Source organism: Solanum pennellii, chromosome 10 (assembly GCF_001406875.1).
Source record: "Solanum pennellii chromosome 10, SPENNV200".
In the NCBI taxonomy this organism is placed as follows: domain Eukaryota; kingdom Viridiplantae; phylum Streptophyta; class Magnoliopsida; order Solanales; family Solanaceae; genus Solanum; species Solanum pennellii.
The window spans coordinates 75,197,047-75,207,151 of NC_028646.1; the positions used below are offsets into that span (position 1 = coordinate 75,197,047).

Below are 10,105 nucleotides of genomic sequence, written 5' to 3' on the forward strand. Positions count from 1 at the left end.
CAAATATGACAGATAATATGGTTATACAATCCAACAAACTAGTTTGCAAACCTCTAAGAATAGTAAAACTTGATCGGAACAGGACCCTGACCTACCTAAAAACTATATACAACAAAAGTCAACAAACTTTTAAGCTCTAACAACTTCAGGATAAAAGGGCTAGCCAACCTGCTAATGGAACTAACTGTAGTTACGGAGGTCTATGGAATCGTATGTAGGGACATCCAGGCATAAATGTAGTGCCCCTAGACAAGGGACGTTAGTACGAAATAATGTACCGAATATAATAAACAACAGACTAAAAAGACGAGTATCATAATATATCTACCAAACGTAATCAGGTAAGGAAATCAATACTAAATCTAAACATACAAAACAATCAAACAACATACCAATCAAGCCTCTATAAGCTCGACATGTACAACAAACAGACAAGACCTCCTACCTAAGCCCCCATAAGCTCAAAATGTGTCAAATCAATCTATATATCTCTATCACTAGCCCCCCTGCCCCCGAAGAAAGTCAAATAGCCCTCATATGCAACGATATAACCTATAGGCAGTGCATAGCTCTCTTAGGCAATAATATAGCCCTTAGGTAGTTCATATACCTTTTAGACATCGATATAGCTCATAGGCAGCACATAGAATTCTTCTTTGGCATCAAATAACATAGTAGGCAACACATAACCCTCTTTGACATTAATATAACCCTGATACTTAAGTGCAAGTTCTACATAATACACAAGACTGGCGTGTATTCAATGCTTGATACCCAGGCCACCCAAAAGACAAGATTTATAATGAAGAGATACACGATGGTCTCACACATCATATTATTGTGGATTGAATGAACGCTTGCTTCTGGAGTCTTGTATGATAAAAATATACCATCAAAACTTAAAAGACAAATTCTACAGCGTAGTGGTAAGACCGACTATGTTGTATTTTAGGCAACCATATATCCCTCTTAGCAAACAATATAGCCATATAGGTTGTTCATAGCTTAACGACTAACAATAATATCCCCAAGGGCAATAAAAAAATATGATTCAACAGGTTAAAGACGCACAATATAGCTATAAGCAACCTATATAAGTAGTCTCCAATTCGTGCTCGACATAGAATCATTATTAATAGATCGCGAGTCCCCAAAACAAAGCATTATAATCACTCAATCAGCCAACCACTCACAATTATGTCTACGCCCCAAAAGAAAGCATTACAATCGCATCGCTCATAAGCATTAAAAAAATATGCCGAACGAAGAAAATAACCTTAACATACTTTTGATGATTATAAGAAGTCAATTAATAACCTTTTCCCATACCCATGTAATAATACAATATGGTAGAAATTAAATCAATATGCAAGAAAATGTGGTGCTACAATAATCCGACAAAGATATGAATTTTCACCAAACGAAATACCACCCATGCAGGTCTAAAGTAGCTATAAGCCGATAAAAGAACGTTCTTACCTTACTACACCCTTGTAGTAATATCCAGAACACTGGATAGGATAGTACCTAACTTCCACAACACCACCGTAGATCTACCACAAAATTGATATGAAATACTATGCAAATATGACGAGCTCGCAACATAGAACAACTTTTCTGAAGCTTACAAGATGAAGTCACTAAGATCTAAAGAGTATTTTATGAATTTTGGGAGATTTTCTCTGTATTTTGAGCTTCTGTAACGTGGAAAGACAGGTGAATGATTAAATAAAGTTTCCGCCGACCTTGGCCCACTTCACATGCCTGCTTGCGCTATATCGCTAAAATATAAATGTCTCTCTATTCTTAAATTTTATGAATAAATAGTTTAATGCCTTGAAAACTAGATTTATAGACCTTCAATTTGTTAGATCATGGCCCCATAACTCATAATAGATTGAGAGAAAATCACCTAGGCATTTAACCCAAATTTCAGAAAACTTACGATAACTTTCGTCAACTTTTACTTCACATGAACTTGCTTAACTTTAGAACATCAGATACGACCATTGAACATTTAAAATATGATATACCATATCATTATTAATTTATAAATCACTTTTCATCTTATCGTGAAGGCACGAGTTAAGCTAGAATTTCAAAAAGTTGAGACGTTACAAATATTTTTTAAAAAGTAACTTTTTCAATTCAAAATATTTTCCAAAAAATAAGTTCCATTTTATTAGACAACAATCTAGCTGTGAAAAATAAAATTTAAATTTGGAGGCATAATAATAATAACTTCAAATATATTTAAAAAAAAAAAGAAAAAAAAGAGAAAGAAATAAAGAGAAGGCTTGGAAGTTATTAAGAAAAAAAGGTGTGAAACAGATAAAGCAAAATTAAAAAAATAAAGTGTTCACCGGTGGGGGCAAAGAGGGGAGGCAGAGACCGACGAGTTAAGAAAACCCAAATAAAGCCAATATTTCTTCTCCACCAATATCTCTCCTTTCTCTCTCCTCTTCCACGCTTTCTCTCTCCTCTTCTCTCTCCCTCTCTCTCTCCGGTCGATCTCCGTCTCCATCTACATTCTCCAAAAGCAACAAAGTTTTCTCAATCTTTTGAATTGCCTTTACTACGGAAAACAGGTAATTGTTTATTTTGTTTTTCATTTCGGTTAATTAAGCTGATCGGGATCGAAAGTAGATCTGTGTTTTATTTTTTGATTTGGGTTAATTAGATCTGTTATCTTCATTGTATGATTGCATTGTGGTGAAATTTGCGTTTTAGTCAAGGGGATATGGTTTCTATTTTTTTCAATTTTGTGCCTTTTCTGAGATCTAGTTGAATTATTGTTTATGTTCAGTCATTTTGCTGGTGGGTTTTTGATATTTGGTGGATGCGTTAACTTTTATGTGGATTTGCTCCTTCCTATTTTCTGTCAATTTCTGAGTTTTGATCGGCTGAAGTTGAATTACAGGAAAAAAATCTGTCTTTTTTTTGGTGGGGTGGAATTTGCATTATTACAAGAGTATTACGAGAGTTCTGAGGATTAAGCAAGGGATTTCATCACCTATTGGCGCAAAGATCAAGTACAGCGCCTTTTTGGTGATTGTATTTTGGTTGTAGATTGTTTGAGCATTTTAATGGGAAATTCAAGGTAAATAAGGGTTTGTTTATATTTATGCCTTTCCGATGTTAGTGCTCCGCGTGTTTGATACTGGAATAAAACGCAAGTTGAAGATTTTCAGCAAGCAGGGGTTAAAAATAAGGTTTGGGAAGTTCATTTTTGTGGATACTTTGGGGATTTGAGATAAATTTCGGGTTTTAGTTTGATGCTTTCCAATGCGATTTCATTGGAGGAGTATTTATGACTTCCGGCAAGCCATTGCTGTCACCATCTGAGCCTTCTTCTGCACCAAGCTCGCACCATAATAACTCATCATTGGGGATCTGCTCGTTGGGATGTCTCCCCCAAAATGCATCAGCTTCTGCTGATTTGGATGAGTTACCTGAGACCAAATTATGTGACTTAAAAGAGGAGGTGGACAGAGGTAATCAACCACTAGAAGATACATCAGGTGTAAAGAATTCTAGGCTACATTCTTCTTCACTTGTCAGTGGAAATGGGACAGCTGAACTACAGTCATTTTCATCAAAATACCCCCCTTCACGGGAGAGGAAACGCCTTGTATCATGGGGTGGTACTGCAGACCATCCGCTTGAGCAAACGACCTTTGAAATATCCACTGATTCTTCTAGGGTGACTTCATCTGGAGCAGTGTCCACTCGGGCGTCATCCCTTAAACATCTTGATGAGTCGAGAGTTTTATCCCGTGGCCAGGATAAGCTAAATAAATCCCAGAGGCTTCTTCAAAAAAGTATGCAGCTGGAGAATGACTTGTTACACGGAAGTAACGCTAGGTTGATTCATGTTAATGATCCAAAAAAGACCAATGATCAATTTGAGTTCACTGGAAATGAGATCCGAACTAGCAAATATACAATAATAAATTTCTTGCCTAAAAATCTCTTCATTCAGTTCCACCGAGTTGCTTATTTATATTTTTTAGCAATTGCAGCTCTGAATCAGCTTCCACCTCTTGCAGTTTTTGGGAGAACTGTATCTCTATTTCCTCTTCTTTTTGTTCTTTCTGTGACAGCTATAAAAGATGGTTATGAGGATTGGCGAAGACACAGGTCAGATAGGAATGAGAATAATCGGGAGGCTCTAGTACTTCAATTCGGCAAGTTTGAGTTAAAAAGATGGAAGAATATTAGGGTTGGTGAGGTTGTGAAAATCCTTGCTGATGAGACAATTCCTTGTGATATGGTGTTGTTAGGAACAAGTGATCCTAGTGGGATTGCTTATATCCAGACAATGAATCTAGATGGTGAATCAAACTTGAAGACAAGGTATGCTAGGCAAGAAACAACTTCGTTAGTGAGTGAAGTGGACACACTTTCGGGAGTTATCAGATGTGAACAGCCTAACAGGAATATCTATGAGTTCACAGCCAACATGGAGTTAAACAGGCATAAGTTTCCACTCAGCCAATCAAATATTATCTTACGTGGTTGCCAGCTGAAGAACACCGAATGGGCAATGGGAGTGGCAGTTTATGCTGGTCAAGAGACCAAGGCTATGCTAAACAGTGCGGCATCTCCTTCCAAAAGAAGCAGGCTGGAGACCTACATGAATCGGGAAACACTTTGGTTGTCTGTTTTTCTTTTTGTCATGTGCTTGGCAGTAGCATCCGGGATGTGTGTATGGCTGAAAGAACATGAGAAACAGCTTGATACCCTGCCTTATTACCGGAAAGTTTACTCTGAAAAAGGAACACATCCTGGTAAACGGTATAGATATTATGGGATTCCTATGGAAACATTTTTCTCTTTTTTGAGTTCCGTCATAGTATTCCAGATAATGATACCCATATCTCTTTACATCACGATGGAGTTGGTTCGCTTGGGACAGTCTTATTTTATGATTGGAGACAGGCACATGTATGATGATAACAGTAATTCAAGGTTTCAGTGCAGATCCTTGAATATCAATGAGGATTTGGGTCAGATACGTTATATTTTTTCAGATAAAACAGGAACACTAACTGAAAATAAGATGGAATTTAAAAGAGCAAGTGTGTGGGGAAAAAATTATGGAAGAGCCTTTTCTGCTGCAGGTGCATCATTAAACCCGGATTTTGGAGGTATGGTTATCATACGCAATGTACTTTTCAAACATAATTTAAATCTTTGAACCTGTATTACTATATCATTAGCATTATCTCAAACTGTGTGTACAGTCAATGATGTAGAGAACTAGAAGTGTTGTACCCATTATGCATTGTGAAAAGAAATCGAAGTAACAAATGCAACAAAAGAAGTAGATAACTAGAATTGTTTTACCTATTATGCATTGTGAATAGATATCGAAGTAACAAATGAAACAAAAGAAGGTCCGAGGAAGGAATAAGAGGTTATTTAAGACAGTAATGTAAAAAAATGGAGAGTTTTTAATAACTAGAAGAAAGAAATAGGAACCAGAATGCAGTCCTTTTTTATTGTTGTTGATGTTAGTCTTAATCATTAATTTCACCGCATGAGAAATTGCCAAATGGCTAATGATTCATTCCTTGATGGTGCTGTCTTTTCTGAAGTAAGAGTTTGCAGTGCTTTTCGCTGCAAGTTTTGTTACACCCCTTTCTGCTACATCCCGCAGCATCAGTATGGACATATCTTTTTCAAGTTCAGCTGTTTATTATATTTCTTGATTATGACCTCGCATTATGGAGTGTACAAAGTAGATGCTCTTTACTAATGGTAACAGGTTTTGTAACTTCAGCCTCAAAACCCCCAATGTGCCAACATTAATATCTGTATCTGTTGCAGTCAGTTCGAGCCTTGCTTGATGCGGTTCCTTGCTTTCCTTATATTTGAGTTCATTAGATATTAGGGAATGAGCTCATTTTCTAATGCAATTGTACAAGCTATTCAAATCTTGTGTATGTCTCATACAAGTAATGGACCCAAAGGCTCCAATTAGTTGACTTGTGTACTGTACGTAGAGATGATTGTGCAGTGACTGATTTTTAAAAAAATAAAAGACCCGACCATCCTGACAATAAGTTCTAATTTTGCATGAAAAAATAAAATAAAAAATTTAATGATTAAAGAAAAGAGAGACAAAAATGTTATCTTTCTTACATCTAGCATCCAAGGGTGTGACTTTTTTTGATGACAAGGGAAACCTGCAGCCGCTACCCTTTCGGGTGCGCACAAGGTAAAACCCCCCCTCGATGCAATAGCTCGCAAATCACACAGGAGAGGTAACCCGCACTAGGCAAACCCGGTGCGACAAGTTCGACCCAGAAGGCAAACCCCTTACTTTCGCTGCAAAGGATTTCAAACTTGAGACCTCCAACATGGAAGTACCAAGCCCAAACCACTGGCCACCCTGAAGGGTCCCAAGGGTGACTTCAAAAGTGGTCATTTTGCCCGTCGAGAACCCGAGAAAGTGGAAGGTGCTTGTGTTGGTTGGAGTTTTATGTGTAAGGTGTCAGGCGAAGATATAGACCACCTCCTTCTACATTGTCGTGTTGCTTCGAGGTTATGATGCATAATTCTGGGATGTTTTGGACTCTCTTAGGTGATGCTAGAGACAGTTAAGTGTGTAGTTTTTGGTTGGTGTGTCACTTTGTTGGGAAAAGAAAGAGAAGACACAAGGTTGGAGTGTTGCCCCACTTCCATTTATGTGTGCCGTGTTTGGAAAGAGAAATAGGAGAGGGTTTGAAGGAGTAGTGATGAATTTTGTTTAATTGAGGAGTAGCCTCTTATCCCTTATTTCTTTTTGGTGCAACCATGAGGTTCCTTGTTGAATTGAAGATTGGGTGTCTGTTGCATAAAACCATGTTTTTATAGGGTAGGTTATCAACCTTTTCTTATATCTCTTGTGTACTGGCGTTCTTTTGCCCACATTTTAATGGGGTTTATTTACTGTATAATTTATAAAAAATGCTTAATTATTTAATGATTGCTACTATTAAATTCAATGATATGCCTTGTATAATAGGTAATTGTGCGCATGCATATCCTTGCAGATTAAGTGATATTGAAGTGAAAACTATAAATTATGTGATGTTCCCTTTTGAGATTTCTCTTTTCTCTAGCTATGCTTGTGCTGCAGACTGGACAATATCTTTTGTAATGTTTTGCGCAGAATCGACAGCTGTGCCTTCAAATCAAGGAAAATTGAGGCTTAACGCAGTAATTCCAACCGATTCTGAACTTATGGAATTGTTACATATTGAGCTAGCCGGGGAAGAGAGGATTGCTGCACATGAGTTCTTTATGACATTGGCAGCATGTAATACGGTGATTCCTATTCTTACCCACAGTTCATCTTCGGATGAAGTGCATGACACTGTTGGCACCATTGAGTATCAAGGTGAATCTCCTGATGAACAAGCACTAGTTGCTGCTGCTTCTGCATATGGATATACACTTTGTGAGCGGACATCTGGTCATATTGTGATTGATGTCAATGGTGAGAAACTAAGGTAGTTGCTCTCACTCAAAATCTCTAATTTGGTGTTAGTTGCACATGGACACTTGTAGAACTTAACTAAATATTGTAGATTAGTCTAGTAGGTGTGATGTACTCTATCTATGACATAGGAATGTTTCTGAAGCATAGTTTCTTCTCTCCTTAAATTTCACTTTTCTCTTCTTGTTTACTTTGTTTTATTTAGTTGTAAAAATATCTTTTGTTATACAATAGTCTGTTCTCCCTCCTTCAGAATTGGGGACTGATGTATTGGTCTGCTGCCACAGGTTGGATGTCTTGGGACTGCATGAGTTTGATAGTGTACGCAAAAGAATGTCTGTGGTCATCAGATTCCCAAGTGGTGCTGTGAAAGTTTTGGTTAAAGGGGCTGATACTACGATGTTTAGCATTTTAAGGAAAGACCACAAAAGCCACCACGACATACAAAATGTCACTCTTAGCCATTTGAATGAGTACTCATCTGAAGGTTTGCGGACCCTGGTTGTTGGTGCAAGGGATCTTACGGGAGAAGAACTGGAGGAGTGGCAATTCATGTATGAGGATGCTAGCACCTCTTTGACCGACAGATCAGCAAAATTGCGACAAACAGCATCTCTTATTGAATGCAACTTAACTCTACTAGGGGCCAGTGCAATTGAGGACAAACTACAAGAGGGCGTACCGGAAGCTATTGAGTCTCTGCGTCAAGCAGGAATGAAAGTTTGGGTTCTTACTGGAGATAAGCAAGAAACTGCAATTTCAATTGGTATGTCTTGCAAACTCTTGACCTCAGACATGCAGCGGATCATCATTAATGGCACTTCAGAAAACGAATGCAAGAGGTTATTGTTTGATGCTAAAATCAAATATGGTATAAACTCTGCAAGTTGTTGTAATCAAATCTCAACATGCCAGAGTGATGCAGAAAATAGTTATCTCGAAGCTTCTGCTAGTATGCAGACAAGTAATTTGCCAGAGCCGCATGCAGGAGAGGAAGGAGTTTCTGATGGACCTTTGGCACTCATAATTGATGGGAATAGTCTGGTATACATCTTAGAGAAAGATCTCGAGACTGAGGTATGAACCATTTCTCCCTTCTAAGGCTTTATTGTGATAATATACATGTTGTGGTACTTTTTTTCTTCTTTTTGTGTAGCTTGTGTCCTAATGTGTGATTGCAATCCTTCCACAGCTATTCGACCTTGCAACCTCATGTAGGGCTGTGATTTGTTGTCGTGTTGCTCCCTTGCAGAAGGCTGGAATTGTTGACCTAATAAAGAGCCGCACAGATGATATGACACTAGCTATAGGTGATGGTGAGTTAGCTACATCCAATGCCTTGTCTGTACAAGGGAAAACTTATGTCAGAACCTTCGTTGGTTGTTGGAAGAATGCAGTTCTATGATTTGTGCATAAAGTTATGAAGTTATTTTTTGGAGTCATGTTTTAAGGTTTTTCATGTGCATTGCGTTGCTGCTTTTTGAGATGCATTTCATGGGACGATTTTCTTCATTTGTTTGCGCCTAATTTAAATCTTGCTCAGGGGCTAATGACGTTTCAATGATCCAAATGGCGGATGTTGGTGTTGGATTATGTGGTCAAGAAGGGCGGCAAGCAGTGATGGCATCAGATTTTGCTATGGGACAGTTTCGTTTCCTGAAAAGATTGCTCCTTGTGCATGGACATTGGAATTACCAGCGAGTTGGTTATTTGGTTCTGTACAACTTCTACAGAAATGCTGTTTTCGTTTTCATGCTTTTCTGGTATTCTTCTTTTTCCTTCTGGCCTACATTCTTTTGTATAGTATCTGGGCAACAGCACGCCCTCTTCCCATTGAAAAGAAAAGAGGAAACTATACATTAAAATCAGTGGTAGTACATATTTTTGTGCTGATTTTTGGATGTTGATGACAACTTTACTGATTACATACTTGGGACTGCTTGGGAAAAAAACTTTAAGGTGAAGATCTCTGGCAGTCGGTAATTGGCTAGTTCAAGGAAAGGTTGAGTTAATGAAAGAGACAATATCTGTGTGTGTGTGTGTGTGGGGGGGGGGGGGATTACATCAACATACCCATTGTAATCTCACAAGTGTGGGGTCTATGGAGGGTGTTGTGTACGCATCCTCGTGAAGGTCGAGAGACTGTTTCTGATAGACCCTCGGCTCAAGTAAAGCATAAAGAAAATCACGTATGGAAAAGGTGATACAACAGTGAAGCAGTCATGTTGAACATAATGGAGAAGAGTACTGTAGCAATAACACATAATACCATAAGCAAATTAAACACGTAACAATAAGATCGAAGAACAAGATAGTATGTGAGTAGTAGTAATAATACTGATAAGGGAACGATGCTCGACTACCTACTGATCTTTTAACCTGATCCTTGATCTCATCCTCGTATCGAGGGTCATGTCATTGGTAAGCTGCAAGTATGCCATGTCCTGTCTAATCACTCTCCCCGATACTTCTTCGGCCTACCTCTACCTCTCTTCATACCCTCCACAGCCAACCTCTCGCACCTCCTCACTGGACATCTGTGCATCTCCTCTTCACATGCCCAAACCATCTCAGCTTGGGTTTCTTGTGTGAAGCAAACAAAGGGGTGGGGGGGGGGGG

The 10,105-nt window shown here is 38.4% G+C and overlaps 1 protein-coding gene across 5 annotated transcripts in view; it reads left to right on the forward strand.

The window, feature by feature from the left end:
- Positions 1–2,346: 2,346 nt before the first annotated feature.
- LOC107002189 (phospholipid-transporting ATPase 1-like) overlaps positions 2,347–10,105 on the forward strand; it is an 11,467-nt gene continuing 3,708 nt past the window's right edge. For 4 of the 5 annotated variants that reach the window (XM_015200104.2, XM_015200105.2, XM_015200107.2 and 1 more), the window contains exons 1-6: positions 2,347–2,588; positions 2,921–5,150; positions 7,160–7,499; positions 7,774–8,563; positions 8,679–8,802; positions 9,030–9,249. In XM_015200104.2, the coding sequence (XP_015055590.1) occupies positions 3,311–5,150; positions 7,160–7,499; positions 7,774–8,563; positions 8,679–8,802; positions 9,030–9,249 (3,314 nt within the window). In that variant the 5' untranslated portion in view covers positions 2,347–2,588; positions 2,921–3,310. Of the gene's footprint in view, positions 2,589–2,909; positions 5,151–7,159; positions 7,500–7,773; positions 8,564–8,678; positions 8,803–9,029; positions 9,250–10,105 lie in introns of all 5 variants that reach the window. The other variant, XM_027912396.1, reaches the window with a different exon arrangement.